At 28.3% G+C, this 16509-nt stretch overlaps 1 protein-coding gene across 1 annotated transcript; it reads left to right on the plus strand.

The window, feature by feature from the left end:
- The first annotated feature begins 559 nt into the window (after window positions 1–559).
- Window positions 560–2148, plus strand: LOC116774407 (polyglutamylase complex subunit TTLL1-like). Its single transcript, XM_032667137.2, has one exon. The coding sequence runs from the start codon at window positions 657–659 to the stop codon at window positions 1896–1898; it is 1242 nt and encodes a 413-aa protein (XP_032523028.2). The 5' UTR covers window positions 560–656; the 3' UTR covers window positions 1899–2148.
- The last annotated feature ends 14361 nt before the right edge of the window (window positions 2149–16509 follow it).

Consider the following 16509-nt stretch of genomic DNA (forward strand, 5'->3'; position numbering starts at 1 on the left):
TAACTAGTCAGTTTAGTAGTTTTTAAACATGAAGTAGAAATAGTCTGTAACGAAAGACACCGGTCATATGATTTGAGGTCACTGCGGCATTAATACCTATCTTTGTTATGTTGGTAGCATTGCTTCGTCTTTATATAATAGTTTAATAGTAGGTACAAACATCTTGATACATAATATGAAAAATTAAATGTACAAATAAGAATTACAATGTTGCGTATTAATAAAATGTATTATTTAGGGAAAAAAAATGCTTTTTGTCCGAAATGGAAACAAAAGTAAATATTTTAAAATTAAAATAACTTTTATATTTCGTTATTATCAATGTTCGAAATAAGCTCAAGAAGATCAAATATTAAGGATATTCAAAAATATTAAGTATCGAAATGCTTATACGTGGTATAAGAAAATATTATTATTAATTGTCTGAATCGGATTGCCATATTTATAAACAATATCATTACTTAGCATTTATGGTTTTCACTCCGTACAGACTCTACAACTATCAATATTATTTTGCATTAAAACTTTTTTCAACTAAACTAAAATTTGACATATACTCTTTTTGACACTGAAACTACCAACATTTTTATTTTATTTTTCTTTATATTTTGTAGTTTTATTTTTAGTTATTTTCTTTTGGGATATCTATAAATAAAATGGATAAAGGCCGTGTTACATATTGTACGGATTTAGAAAAATCTGTAATAATAACAAACTTTGAACGTAGAGGTTGGATTCAAGTGGGATCGGAGGAGGAGTGGAATTTTTACTGGTCATTCACACAAAACTGTCGCAATATTTTCAGTATTGAAAGTGGGTATAGAATGAACGATAACCAAATTATAAATCACTTTCCCAATCACTACGAGCTATCTCGTAAGGACTTACTGGTAAAAAACATAAAAAGGTACCGTAAGGAACTCGAACGAGAAGGTAATCCGTTAGCGGAGAAAAAGGAAGTGACGTTAGCGAATGGGCAAACTGTAACACGCTATATACACTTGGATTTTATCCCCGTCACTTACGTGCTGCCGGCCGATTACAATATGTTTGTTGAAGAATATCGCAAATCCCCGCAAAGCACTTGGATCATGAAACCATGCGGAAAATCTCAAGGAGCTGGGATTTTCCTAATAAATAAACTTTCCAAGTTAAAGAAATGGTCTCGAGAAGCGAAAACACCCTTACACCCTCAACTGGGTAGTAAAGAAAGTTATGTAATATCACGCTATATTGACAACCCTTTGTTGATCGGTGGGAAGAAGTTTGATCTCAGATTATATGTCTTAATAACTTCGTTTAGACCTTTAAAAGCATATTTATTCCAACATGGATTTTGCAGATTCTGTACGGTGAAGTATGACACTAGTGTAACGGAGTTGGACAATATGTACGTTCACTTGACAAATGTAAGTGTCCAAAAACACGGAGGTGACTACAATAGTTTGCATGGTGGTAAAATGAGTATTCAAAATTTCCGTCTTTATTTAGAAGGCACTCGAGGACGTTCAGTCACCGATAAACTGTTCGCTGATATGCAGTGGCTAATAGTCCATTCACTGAAAGCGGTTGCACCAGTAATGGCGAATGATCGTCATTGCTTTGAGTGTTACGGTTATGACATTATCATAGATAATGCACTCAAGCCCTGGCTAGTAGAGGTAAATGCATCACCCTCCCTACAATCAACAACTCATAGCGATAGAATATTGAAATACAAATTGATAGATAACATTGTATCCGTCGTGGTACCCCCGGGAGGAATTCCCGACGCCAGGTGGAATAAAATTCCAACCCCAGAAGCTTTAGGTGATTTCGATGTTTTGATTGATGAGGAGCTCATGGAAAAAGAGGATTCTGCTCCTCGAAATAGTAAAAGTAACCGATCCAAGCCTTAATATAAAAAGACTTAAAATGTGGCCAAAAGATTATTACAAGTTTTACAATAAGGATGTCTCTTGTCTCCCTGAAGTTATCATTGTTTTTAGATTTTTTCCTTTTTTAAATTTTAACTTCTATTTCTTTATATTCTCAAAAACCTGAAAAAAAAACAGTTTGTTTTATTTTATAAAATCATTCATGTTTCATATGACACTAATTGTAAAAACATTTTTATTTTTATTTTTAATGAAGCTTTTATAGAAATTGGTAGTAAATTTAACTTTTTATCTTTCAAAACAGCAAATTTTTATATCTTAGGAATGGCGTATTTTGATGTTATAGGTAAAAAATTTAGTTAATAGCTAACTGATTATTGCAATGACTTAAATAAATTACCTTTCAAGATGTAGTTCTAGAAATGTGGCTACCACAAAAACTAACAATATAAAAGAAATAAAAGAAAACAATAATTGGCCAAAAATTTATTTGTCGAATACAATGACGCCACATAAATATTGTGGTCTAGCCATCCCAAATACAAATTATCTATTAAATTTGTTGACTACAGATATGCCAAAATGAGATAAGGATTCCTTTTGCTACTATAATTTACACAACTCCGTGTAACCGTAGAGGCTGCACAAAATTACTTTACAGAATATTTTATGTGCTAAGGAACTATTGTATCATAAAATAGCATTCATTCCTATTTGTGTTTTTGTGAATACAGATTAATAAACGAGAAAGATCTGTAGATAAGGTTTTTTTCAAGATGATCCGATGCACTGCAAATTCTATTTTAAATCTAATGGAAATATTGTTTACTTTCTGTTTGGATTTTAACTATTGTATGTTATAATATAACCTTTTATAAACAGCACGTAGCATATAAATCATATATACTTCAAATTTTACATTATTATGAATAGTTGTTCAACCCAACTTAAATATCAAGTTTAAGTGAAAGTCGTTTTAGACATTAAATTTAGTACCACCATGATTTATGAACCGTTTCTTAGTAAAACTTAATGTAATAGTAGGTTTAAACTTAAATCACACTTTGCTACAAATGTTTCGAACATAAACGAAGAGGTTTCTAATTTCTGCTTATTATGAAAAGCGGATAAATATTTTTAGGACCTCATTTAATTTCTATTCTCTAAAATATTGAGTACTTACTTTGCTTGGAAATTTTATCTTATTGGACATATGACTCCGAGCCAATTAAGAGTCATGGCGTAACAACAAAGTCAATAAAGCATTTGTAAACTTTTAGTTGCAAATTATTATTTTTTTTCAAACCCTTTCAGAATTTTCTCAAAAATTACTCTTACTATTATAGTATATTATCTAAATGTATTTTTTTAAGTTTATTTATATTACGTTTATCAGTTTTTAAAAATTAAACTGAAATCGTCAATCAATCAATCTTTGAATTCTATGAAATGTAAATGATACGGGTCAATAATCTATGACACCTATAACGTAGATTAAAACTTTATAAAATTTTATTCACTAATAACTTAATTTGAAATACATAGAAAAAAATAAAAAAAGAGTTTGCTCTTCCGTAAATAATAGTTTCTCAGGATTTAGCTTATACTTCCATATTGTATCGCTTTTATAATACTTAAACGAAAATGTTTTATCGCCACTTCGAAGTTAAAGCGGAAATTCAGAAGTTGAAAAATCCAGTGTTATATCGTCTTATTTTAAGTAGAATCAAGTAAAACGCTCTGAGAATGAAACATAAAATATTTTCTCGATAATATCGTAAATATTCGACTTAACAGAAAATATGGTTTTTCATGTAGTAAGGAATAAGAAATTTTTTAATATTTCCTGTTGATTAAACTATTTTTTTTTTTTTCGTATTTTTCATTATTGAAGTCCTAGATAAATTGGTGAAATATCATAAATATTTATGAATATATACAAAGATATATAAAAGATAAGACAATAGTTATTTAGTATAGTTGCACGGTTAAAAACGTCAACGAAATTATATAAGGAACCAATCCTTAAAATAATTTTCACACAAATATCTTAAGTCAAGATATATAAGCTTTTATGTATATTCTATTTAATACTTTTACCCGAGAGCAAATTTTAACTAAGTATACGGATTTTTGGAACTGGTAAAATAAAAATTGTTAATGATTGTTTTCTATTATTAATTTTAACAGCAATTATGAAAATTGCACTTTGTAGACACAGATTGACATACTGATGCGATTCCAGACCAAACTTTCACTCCATTCCGTCAGAGGCTCGGTGCTAATTAACTGAAGTATCCTTGCAGTCACTGAATTTCCATGCGAAATACGTGTATTATTAGAATTAATACCATGACCTACCTACAAAACATTTCTGGAAACTTGTTAATAATCTTCAACTACCTTCATGATGTCATTCCTGACTTTATTTAATCAAAAATCGTACAAACATAATGCATATTTTAATGGAAATTCTTAAATTTATTTATAGTATGTTAATATAACTGTCATTCTGCTTACTTCAAAAATAATTCGTTCCATTAACATAGGAGAAATGACACAATACAATTTTCCATTTTAAACTCTATAAAAAGAAAATAGCTATGAAAATGACTTTAATCATTATAAATGTTTTAACTGCTAATAAAATTTTGTTTATCACAATAAATACATTAATGCTTAATCCTTTGAACTTGTACATATCACGAAATTGACACAAATCACAACTAATAAACAGGTTAAGTGTTTAGCATCCACCACCTTATTTTAAAATATAGCCTTTGACTGTTTTTATTTCAAAGTCCACTGCCACTAAATTATACATACAATATTCTTATTACATTTCAGATAAACTCATATAACAGATGGCTGCTTGGTAAAAGGATTTTTCTGTAACATAATCAAGGAATATTTTAAACCCTTTCGAATATAGTTTTATTTTTATTTCTCATTAAGATATTATTATTTTTTTGTTTAAAGTCAAGCTTACATTTTTTCAGCTAATTCTTCTATAGTTAATAAGCTCTTGATATGTTCTTGTAAATGATGTTTATATTTATAACAGTAAACACAAGAACAATTTTTATATGAATTTGAGATATTAAACATTTAACATGTATAATAATTTCAAATTGAAGTCTCTAGTATAGACTGATTTTATATTTTTGTGAACATCGTATTTTGTACAGCTTTCAAGACATTGTAATACCTTATATAAAAGATTGTTGAATTTGCATTTCCAATATTGAAATAGTATAAGGTTTTAGAAACAATATCGTATCATTTTGAAATATGTAAGATGATATTGTGAAACATTACATTTTATGTTAGTTTTGTTGACGGAGCAGTGATAAAATACATAAAATACCTTCTTGCTATAGAAATTTTATAAAAATTTGAAAGGAATAAATTTTTATAATACATGTCCAGCGAGATTACATGAGAAGAAATTTAGTGCTTCAATCTGCCAATAGTTTATGACTAACTGAATTTAGAATATGTTCTATTAAATCTTTAAAAAAGTTTAGGCAAGAGCGGCAATAAATTAATATTATTCCGAACTATTCATTAAGGACATTACACATACGTATGTACATATGTGTGTGGCCACAAAAGATTTGAAATTATGTATCGAAATTTTATTCACTTAAATTATTGTTGAATTAAATATTTCTTAATATTTAAGTTTATTTCTTATATTAAATCTTAAATTAAACAAATAAACAGTTTATTTAGTAGGTGTTTCTTATTCATATGCAAATTAGAGAGATACTTTTTTCTACATTCCATAGCTTTTATTTTATTTTAAAATAAATATCCCTAACGTCCTTAATCTAACAACGGCATCGGGGTCATCACACCCGGGTGAGTGGCTAGGCTCATGGAAGTTGAGAGCTGGCGACAGTGGCCAGCACTAAGGAAAAGATGATTGACGACATTATTACCGGGGCAGCAGTGCTATTCCTCGGCTGCAAGTCATTGCCGCAAAGCCACAGAGGAGATCAGTGAAACTGACTATTTCGCTTATCAACCTTGTCAAAGGAAACCGCAAAGACAAAGGTGGAACAATACCCGCGGCCTTCCTACCTACCTAAGATTATTCTACCTATCTAAGGGTGCTCAAGCCATTTGAAGCACCTTTACGGGGATTGGAAAATTCTAGCGTTGCTATTGAAAGGTTTTTGAATACTAATAATTAACATTTCATTTCAATAGTCTATCAGTGAGAATAAACAAAAATCTAGAACAATTTCCCAATTATATTTAGTCCAACTTTGCAATCCTCTGTCGATTAAGCAAATTGTGTATTGTACCTACCCTATTATCCTTCAATCGCACTCGATCGAAACAAGCTTTGATAAAAAACAATTTTCTTTTATTGAGCCATGAAAACGATTACTTTGTCCACAATGGAATTTCGTTTTATAAAATAGATATAAATTATTAAAAAAGACTTATCGCCTTAAAAGAAAAATTACGAGTTCTTTATTTACAATTCAACGACAATTAGACTTTAAAAGTAGAGCTGGTTTGAACTACACTTTATTATTTTTTACTTAAACATGCTTTCACTAAGTTTATTAATAATTTCGTTTATTTTTATTCCAATCTTTAAAATATATGCAATAGTGTGGATCACTGAGTGAATTGAAACTGCTTCTTCTTAAGGGACATTATCCTGAAGCAGTAATAGATAATTGAAAAAATCTTATAAAGATAATAAGTATATCAAAATAATTATACAGCCAACGTGACTTAAAATGCAAATAAAACACCTTAACAGTAATATTAGCACGTCTATAGAAGAAACTGCTTAAAATAAAAATCCCTTGCCTTTTCTCTGAATAAAAATCTGTTATTTTTAATAATATGTTTCATTAAGGTTTAATAAAATTGTTCATCAGCCTCGCTTGTGATTATATCATCAGCAATTTGTGCAAAAAAGACGTAACAAAGACTAAAAAAGAAAGTTGCGACTAAACTTGATTGGTTTGGTTTTGTTATTTTGATTGGAAAATTTATTTAACTTATACTTTACTATATATTATAAACTTAACTACTTAATAATTTAATACTTTTACTTAATAATTATTTAATTTTATTCTTGACTTTATTATATTCAATCAAACTACGTATTATTTCTGTTAACCGTAACATTAGATCGACTTTTTTTAGCGAAACATTGAAAGTTATAATGCTAAGTCCAACTGATAAATATTAATCTATCTACATTGAAATAAATCAATGAAACAATCTCTCGTCCATTTGCACGTTATAAAGTGTTGAATATTGCAAAACTAAAATAAAATATATAAAATAGTATGCATTTTAAAATGGTCGTAATATGTATGTAAATTGCATTTAAATCTTCTCATTCCCTACAGTCTTAAGCCAATATTATAATAGAAAAGATATCTAAATTTTCATTTTCAATATCGAATTGTTATTCTGATTCAAATTTGAAGCAATATTGGATCATTTTGAAATTGGAACTTTGAAATTCTATTAGAAATATTAAGCAATGCGTCATCGAGTGGTTGTAAAACAGATATGAAACCGTTTCTTCCAATATAATTCTACTTTTATTTCCTTTAATTTCGAGAAACATATTTGTATGTACTATAGTCTATATGAATTAATTTTATATTCATTATTAAATCATGTCAAATTTCGTTCAGTAATATTTACAAAGGTTTTGGCACTTTCATGAACGACTATTTAAAATCCAATAGCCTATTTACATTTTAAATACATCGGGGAAAATATTAAAATTATCAATTGTACTTATTACAGAAAATATTATACAAAATATTAAAATTCAATAAACAAAACTTTATCATGATATCTCTTTTTCCACATTTTTTATTCTTTTTTTAGTATATACCTATAATTACTAACAGTTGTTAGTATACCAGTTTAGCAAATCGTTTTACTATCGATAATTTTTACTACAATTACTTCAGTAACCGAACATTTTGGAAGACTGTTAAGTAAAATCTGTTAAGATTGTAGCTTGAGGCAACTTTCATGGTACATCTATCATTTTGGTTGGTCAGAGAACAAAGCTTCAAACAAGATTCCTAGCACGTTACAGTTCCACTTGCAATGCTTTGTTTAACTTTCTCAAACAGATCACTAATTCCCACCTGGTGTTTGTTTTCAACTAGATTTCAAACTAAAACTTCTCTCTCTGATTGAATACAAAGGCAATGTTATTCGGAACTATTGTTTTAAATAGGTTCTAAAGAAGCAAAGTTTTAAGTAACAGAATCAAAAAAAACTGTTTTTGATTGTGTTTTATGAATATTTTTTCTAGCTTCTTTGGAAATAGCAAAATTTCTTTGTTAATTGGAAATATTGGAACAATATTCGAGAACTATTATGGTTGAATATTTTTATGTGTCATGTAAAAGCTCGTTAAAGCAATAACCTATTTCTTTAAATAATTGAAATATGATAAAATATAATCCATTTTTTTAACATATAATATTAAATATCCAATTATTTAAAATTACAACTTTGTCCAATTGTTTAAAGATCAAAAATTCTGAAAAACCATGTAATAAATGAAAATAAAAAAGATCCTTTTATATCCGAGTGTTTTCTTTGAGAAAGTTCTTTATTTAAGATTCAAAGACGCACTGTGCTAACTTTGATAAGTTTTGATAAAACTCTCGAAATGAAATTCAGTTTCTTTGCATATAGTTTTGTCTATAGTTATGCCATACTGTATCATGTCAAAGTAGAAAAGTTTAAGTTTGTTTTTACCATTGAGCATGGACAAGAATTTTCTTTTGAATTCAAGTCTTTTATACCCAGTATATGAAATATCCTACTTCATCATCTTGAAAAAAGTATATTACGATTTATATAAAACAAACAGAAGTAAATAATTAAAAAGGATTCATAAAGCCGAACCAATTAACGAAATTTCGAATCTTTCGTTTGGTTTCATTCCACTATTGAAAAGGGTTAATGCTAAATTCTTAATTACGTAAAGTAACTCGTTTCAAATGAATGAAGTTGGTAGAATTGTATTTAAGTTAAAATAAACTTTTCGTTTATTTAAATAATTGTGAATCACGAGATTTATATATTCAAGTAACAATAACAAATACATACTTCTCTTAAATGATACCTAAAATAATTTATTCATTATATACTAATAATAATAATAACGATTATTTAATGACTTAATTTGTGTTTGTTTGTAATGTTATGGTATTATTTTAAGTAGAAAGGGCTTGTCCTAGAATCCCTTTCAGGCCTGAATAATTTTTTTGTGTCGAATGAATCTAAAAATGTAGCTAGAGGAAGGTTAAGGAAAACATTATGAAAAAAATCCTGGCTATCGGGTTTTTAAGAAAAATTGTCTTTCTTTTTGTGTAAAAATGTGCACATCCTCCGTGACCTCAGGAATATAACACATCAATTGATCTTTTTGCAGGGCGTATATTTAGCTATTTCCTACTTTTAAGAAATAAAAATGATGAATTTACCTACATACTCCTCCAACTTCGGTAAGCCACTCATCGAACCATCCCGGAAAAGTCACAAAGGATGCTAAGAGGTGGCTTTAATAGTATACATTTTTGAAGTTTATAATGTGGACATGTGAACACTAGCGTTCTCAATTGCACTTGTAGCGAAATAAATACCAAAACATTTTTATATATTTTATACGTATTTTTGTGTACTCCAGATCTGAAAGGTATACATATTACCAAGAAACAGTAAATATAATCTAATCTATATCGATTATAAATATACAATTCGTTCTCACTGTTAGTTTATTTCTATGAACACTAATCTAATTTACGAAAATACATCTAAACAATATATGTTTGAGATATATACGGTCTTATAACATAGTTAGTAACTAATTTTTCTTTTCATTGTCACGAAAATTATAATTAATGGTGTTAAATAAACAAAATTGATTTTTCTACATTGCTGTCGCCAATGCTCATCTGGTTTGTAAATGAGTGTCTTGCGTTAACAACTTTATCTCTAAAATTATGTGCTTTATGTTCTTCGATTACAAAGTAATTGTCAATTATACTGAAGGGGTGACAGTTTGTCAGCGCGACGAATATTACTAAGTCGGACATCTTGTCGAAATTGATATCATTTTACTAAAAATATCAACAGTAAATAATTTTTAATTACTTAATATTAAATAAGTTTTTCAGATTTCTACATTTAAATAAATAGCAAAAGACACATCTAACAGAGATCAAATTGTCTGAGAATAGATACCTTTTATTAAAAATATAGATATCACAACGACCGCCCAAAGTAGCTATTTTTAACATGTTCGCTAATATTTAAGGGTTCATGCAAACAACATGTAACCGTGACAAACTTCATCGAAGGCGAAGTTGTATCAGAGAATAGAATGAGACACATACTCCTATATAATAATTTTATATTCTCACTTGACAGTTGACCATATACGGCGTCTGCTAGAATCTAAATGACGAGAAGTCCTTGTATACGCTGTCGCTGTGGAGAGCCTCTTACGTTTATAAATTACATTAGACTATTTTATTGCTATTTATATATCGCTCCTTACATTATCTTATATAACTTCTGTAGTTATAACTTTTATATTTCTTATAATATAATTTATACAAATTTATTGGGAACCATATCAATAAATGGCATTGATTCGTACAACTACATGATACAATATGTTTCAGGCCTGATTTTTTCTACAATATATCTTGAATTGTCTTTTTCAGAGTACACGCAGATCCAGCTGACGAGCTGACAACCTATCCTTAAAAATTATATTGTCAAAGCAAAAACACACTTCTTTGAATATTACAGAATTAAAATAAATTAATTTTAGTTAGGTATTCTATCTTCATCTATGATGAGACTGTCAGTTATTTTGCTCGGGCCTTTAACCAAATTTATTAAATTTCAAGTTTTAACGCCATCGAAAAAACAAATAGTTGTATTGAAATCGGATTAAATAAATCTCTTTCCGAATTTAAATAATAGAACTATTAAGTAAAGTATAGTTTTTCTTGCGTTTATTATATTCTTAACATTAATAAATGAAATATTGGTGAAATTCTCGATTCGTATCTTAATTATTACAAGATGCTGTTTCACCGCATTTCGAAACTTTACTCTTCGAATATCGGTCTAATACTCTCTCGTAATATACGAGTGCATGATCACCGTTCTATAATAACCACTTTATTATATAGAACGCAAAGCTTCTTTGTACAAAATCTGTATGCATAATGTATCTGGATAACGTGTTCAGGGATGCATGGATTTTTTTACTAAGTACCTAGTTAAGTATATAATATACTGACATACATTTTTGCTTTAGTTATAAGTATAACTGTATCTATACTGAATATACCGACATTCGTTGTTTTGTATTTATTATATAGTAGAAAACACGGCAATGACGTTATTTCTTTTAAAGCCCAATCTTAGTGTAAACGTAAGCGTTCAAATCGCAATACAAATTGCTTTGCTTTGTTCAGTAGGGTTTAACTCATTCTGTTAAGAAAAAAACTGTTTAGAGGATAAGGTTTCTAAATAAATTTACACTTTTATCAACGCTATTCACCGAATTATTGATGTATGTGTTTAAATATAAAATAGTTACACATTCTTAATGCTAATGCAATTAAAAAGAATACTGACAATAAAAATAAATAAATGCAAAGCAGACGTCGTTGTTCAATTCTTGACGGCGAATCGTTGTACCCAATGGACACTATCTCGTTGTTAGCTTATGAAGGTATTTTTAAACGGTGAATTTATTGTAAATTATAGTCATTATTATTCTGAACTATAAATCGCATACCTAATACATGAAATCAAAAAAACATAGTCACCATTTTATACGGTACTCCTTTGAACAAGGCAGTAAGAATACCTACAGGTTTTCTATTCTGCCGTTTCAATCAAGAAAATGAATATCGCTTACAACTCTGTGGTTGATAGATGGAACCATTTCATTTATTTGATCCAATTTGACCTTTATGTTTGAAATCTCTCGGGAAAACCGATGCGTGAAATAAAATACTCGCTTCCCCATGATACCAAAAAACAAGATAACTCAAAAGAGAATTATGTCTGTACCAAAAAGGTTTTAATTAAATAAGTAACCTATAAATATGTTTATGTTTAATAAAAAGAAATTGAACTCCTTTGTCAGACGTTATTTAAATTGAATTCAATTGTAAATGTATTGAAAAAAGACTACAATTTTTAAAATGCCTTATTTTAAAATAAACAGTAGCAATAGCTTACAAAAGTTTTATTTAAGTTAACCCAAAATCTATGATTAATATTTTAAGGTGGCCACATTTACTTTTGTAAGTTACTTTCGTAATTTATCTTCTATCAATATTTTTCCTAGAAGTTATGAATAGATTTACCTGTAGTATAACGTATGAGTTACACTATGCTTCGCCTTAAGGACCTATACTTATCGAACCTACTGTTATTAATAAGTTGAAGTAATAAAAACTCTATAAATAAGCATCAATAAGAAATATTTGAAATTTCTTAAAATAAATTTGGTTAGTTAACGTCGCAAAGAATTTTGAGTACAAAAAAACTCTTCCTAAAATTATTGCGACAATAATGTAGGTACTTTAAATTATACTAAAAAATTATTTAATCCTTAATCGAAATATAACTATAAACGTTGAACCTATAACAAATAAAAAAAAGACAAAAAAAACACACTTTTTATAAATTTTTACACATAATCTATCAATGACTTATTGTTGTAGAAGTAAAAAAAAACCTTTCTACTAACACATATTATGATAAATATTAAGTACAATCTGTATTACTCTGTTATTTTGAGAAAACAACAAGAAAGTAATTATTAAATAAAAAAAATATTACATTATTTTAAAACAAAATAAATAACTAATGAACCAACCAATTATTTGATACTTCTGTGCAGTAAATCATCAAAGCCGCCATGCCATGCCACCAAGCAACTACTAACGCCATTGTTAAGTTTTACACATTGCAACAACAAAAAGAAGACAATAGACGACACAATATTGATGATAAAAGTTAAAAAAAATTACATTTAAAAATAAATAATAATTAAAATAAAATAATAATACAAAATAAAATAAAAGTAGTGAGTTAGAATAGTCATAACGGTGAATGACTTCAAATATGGAATTGGAGACTTAGCTTATCCAAAATTATGGTTGAAAAATGAAAATTGTGTGGATAAATTAAAAAATAAATTTAATTCAGTAAAACTAAACAATTTTATCTTACGTAATATATTTTATCATCATCATCAGCCTATCAGAGCCCACTGCTGAGCACAGGCCTCTTCTCGCATGGAGAAGGTTAGAGCATTAATCACCACGCTTGCTCAAGACGGGTTGGTGACTTCAATCTTATAATTTGAAATTATTTATACATTTTATGTTACTTGAGAATCATATTGTTCCAACACTAACGATTTTAATTCCTTGAAATTGGATTATTCATGCATAATTTAGTCTAAAACAAGTAGAAGGTTTACATCCTTACGCGTGGTTAAAATAATGCAATGAACAAATATAATTACAGAAATTAGATATTAACCAATTATTAAAATCCGTTAAGTGGCTAGTAAGAAAGTACTTGTGATTAAAAACTTATAATATTAAAAGCAGACTATGTTTGAATGGCTGATTATTGGCATATATTTAAAAAGCGATAAAATTTAAAGAAAAAAAAACGCTGTGAATGGCATTGGAATGTTTGTTTAGTTTTATTTAAGTTTTAAAAACATAAGGATCCATAAATTTATAAAAAGAAAGGTTGTATGTAACAAAGATTTGTAGCTTGTTCTCTTTGGTAAACAGACGTGATGTATACATGTCTATGAAGCACTACATTTGTGATGTTTACGTTATATTTAATTTTATTGTGCTTATTAGGAAATATTTAATTTTAATTAAATATTAAAAGTAGTACTCTCGAAATTCAGTCACGGACAAATTATAAGTTAAACATTACAAATCGGATCTTTTAAATAGGAAAGTAATTATTGTGTGTATAAACTAGTACAAATTTAATTCATTTGAATGTTTTTTTTTTATTTCTGACGTGGAGTATCCTAGCAGTGATCAATGAATTATAGCTTGTATATGTACCTTTTTACAGAAGATCAGCGTAAGTAGGCATAATCTGCGTTTCAAGCGATGAGTGCCAGTGCTTGACTAACCCTTCTCTGCTAAATGCTAAACTCATTTAATATTTTATATTCCTAAAGACAACAGTTCTAAAATACATTGTTTGAAACACTTTAGATTGTCCTTTTGAGACTGTATTACCTACGACTAATATCCAATAGACAGCCGGTATAAAGAAAACAAAATTTTATAACATGAAAGTGAAAACCCACCCGAAGTAACATGATTAAAAAGTAGCGATGATTGTGGTATTTCTTTAATAAAAAAGTAAAACAATAAGCTATTATTAATAATAATAACACTGATGCTTGTTACAAACATATATGTATATACATATGTGGATATGAAAGTACTGTTAGGCGCATTGCTGTCCCTTGCCTTACAGCTTTAATATAAATTAATTTGCTAGATGAATATGAATTAGTTGAGTTGCAGCTCACATTAAGATAAATAAGGTAGACATTTTTTTTTCACAGTAATACTCTCAATCTTTTTTCGGCTTCATTCAATTGTGATGATACATTTACCGAACTCCTCAATTTAACTTCATTAAATTTTCTTATTTTCTAAAATCTCAATTGTAATTCGAACACGGGATATATGTACATATACTGTTTTCCATTGGTCAAAATAGCTAGCTATAATAATGCCACCATATAATAGACCTGCTCGTTAAATAAAATAAATGCTTTCATTTTATCTAACTACCACCTTTTTGAATGAACGGTGAGAGTTAATTTGTAAGAGGACAAAAATATAAAACATTTTAGCTTGGGATGCAGTACGTGACATATTACAGAAAAAAGAAAAAACTGGGTCTCCAATATTGACGACGATATTACAAGGACGCGTTGTAATCGATTTTCTTCCTATGATCAAAAGCTTTTCATAGATAAAACGCTATATAGCCTACGTGCTTTAACTTAAAAATTGCTTTCAAATGTGTTTTTAGTGACAATTTTATCAAAAAATCATTTTTTTTTTCACGGTTTAGGGATAATAATAACATTACTTTAACAACAGTTATTCTTTCGGTAGTTTGAGGAAGTAATGTCTCAATTGTGATAACACGTAGAGCGTTGTTACTTTTTGTTAGCTCTTCTTTGTTGTTTGTTTTCATATAATATCACCAAAAAGTACCTACGTTTAATATAAAATTTATATCCAAAACACATAATTCCAAGAATAATCAAATTTATTGAAAAAATATTTGAATCCATACGAATACAAAGATCAATTATTTGTTTTGCTGAATTTATTAGAAGCAAACCAATATTTAATATTTTACACGATTTTATTTATTTAACACATACAAAGTCATAATCATATGTGTTAAATAAACAAAAACATACATACAAACTAACTAAATAAAATAGTACTCCATCCCTTATTTTTGTCTTGGAAGTTTTGAGATAAAAAGTTCTTTGAAACCGACTAATTGCAAAACTAAACATGTGGTTAAGATGATGCAACAATATATAGATCAAAAACTACAAAGTTACAAATAAAAAGCTACTTTATTATTTATATTCGCATTTCAACGACCTCTCTATAATTAATGCAAATTATTGTTGACCGTAATTTATTTATTTTTAAACATAATTGAGAAAACAATGTTAGAAGTTCATTATTTTTATTATAAATTAAAATTCTCTCTGAAACCCCAATAATCGCAATTATGCGAATCCTCGAAATTCGTTCCCAAATCCTAAATTTCGTTAAGCTTCTAAAACTCATTTAGATTCGTTTTGGAAAGTCCTTTATAATACAGGTATAAAAAAATTTGTGGCGACACGCTCTGCAGCTGTTATACAATTCCATTATATTGCTTTATTATAACTTAAAATTTTATTATAAAACTTGTAATTGTTATTGGATCTTATGTAACAGTTACAAAGTAGTCTTTATGAGCTTAATAAAGAGCACTTTTAATGAACATCATCAGTAAGAAGCGCTTAACGTACATAACTAGTGATAATTGTATGACTATTTGTAACGCAAATAATTGTAGTTAATTGTTACAAGTCGGAATCTAAGCTCGGTTTATGTAAACAATAGTGAATACTCAGGTCATTTTGAAATATAGCTATAACATAATTCATATTCAACATATAAGTGTACAGATTTTATTTAATATAAGTAAATTTTATTAAATAATAGTGACACGCGTGAAGCACCTAATTGAAGAATCGTACGTCGATAATGCTTTTTTATAAATTTTCGTAAAGTTGATACTCTCGTAGTTTTGGACCTAAATAAACCAAAAATACCCAACAACCGTCTTTAGAAAACTGGAAATTTTCATTTACAGATATAATACGAAAACACGAATTAAAGCGATATTCTATTGCTCATTATTTTGGCAAGGTTATACAGGCCGTGGCACAGGTTGGAGTCAGTTACAGTTAGCTACCATTATATTTGTAATCATGCCAGTGAGC

Source organism: Danaus plexippus, chromosome 8, assembly GCF_018135715.1.
Source record: "Danaus plexippus chromosome 8, MEX_DaPlex, whole genome shotgun sequence".
NCBI classification, from domain to species: domain Eukaryota; kingdom Metazoa; phylum Arthropoda; class Insecta; order Lepidoptera; family Nymphalidae; genus Danaus; species Danaus plexippus.

Bases quoted from the DNA above. Each gene is read 5' to 3' on its own strand.
- LOC116774407 (XM_032667137.2), top strand. From the start codon at position 657: ATGGATAAAGGCCGTGTTACATATTGTACGGATTTAGAAAAATCTGTA.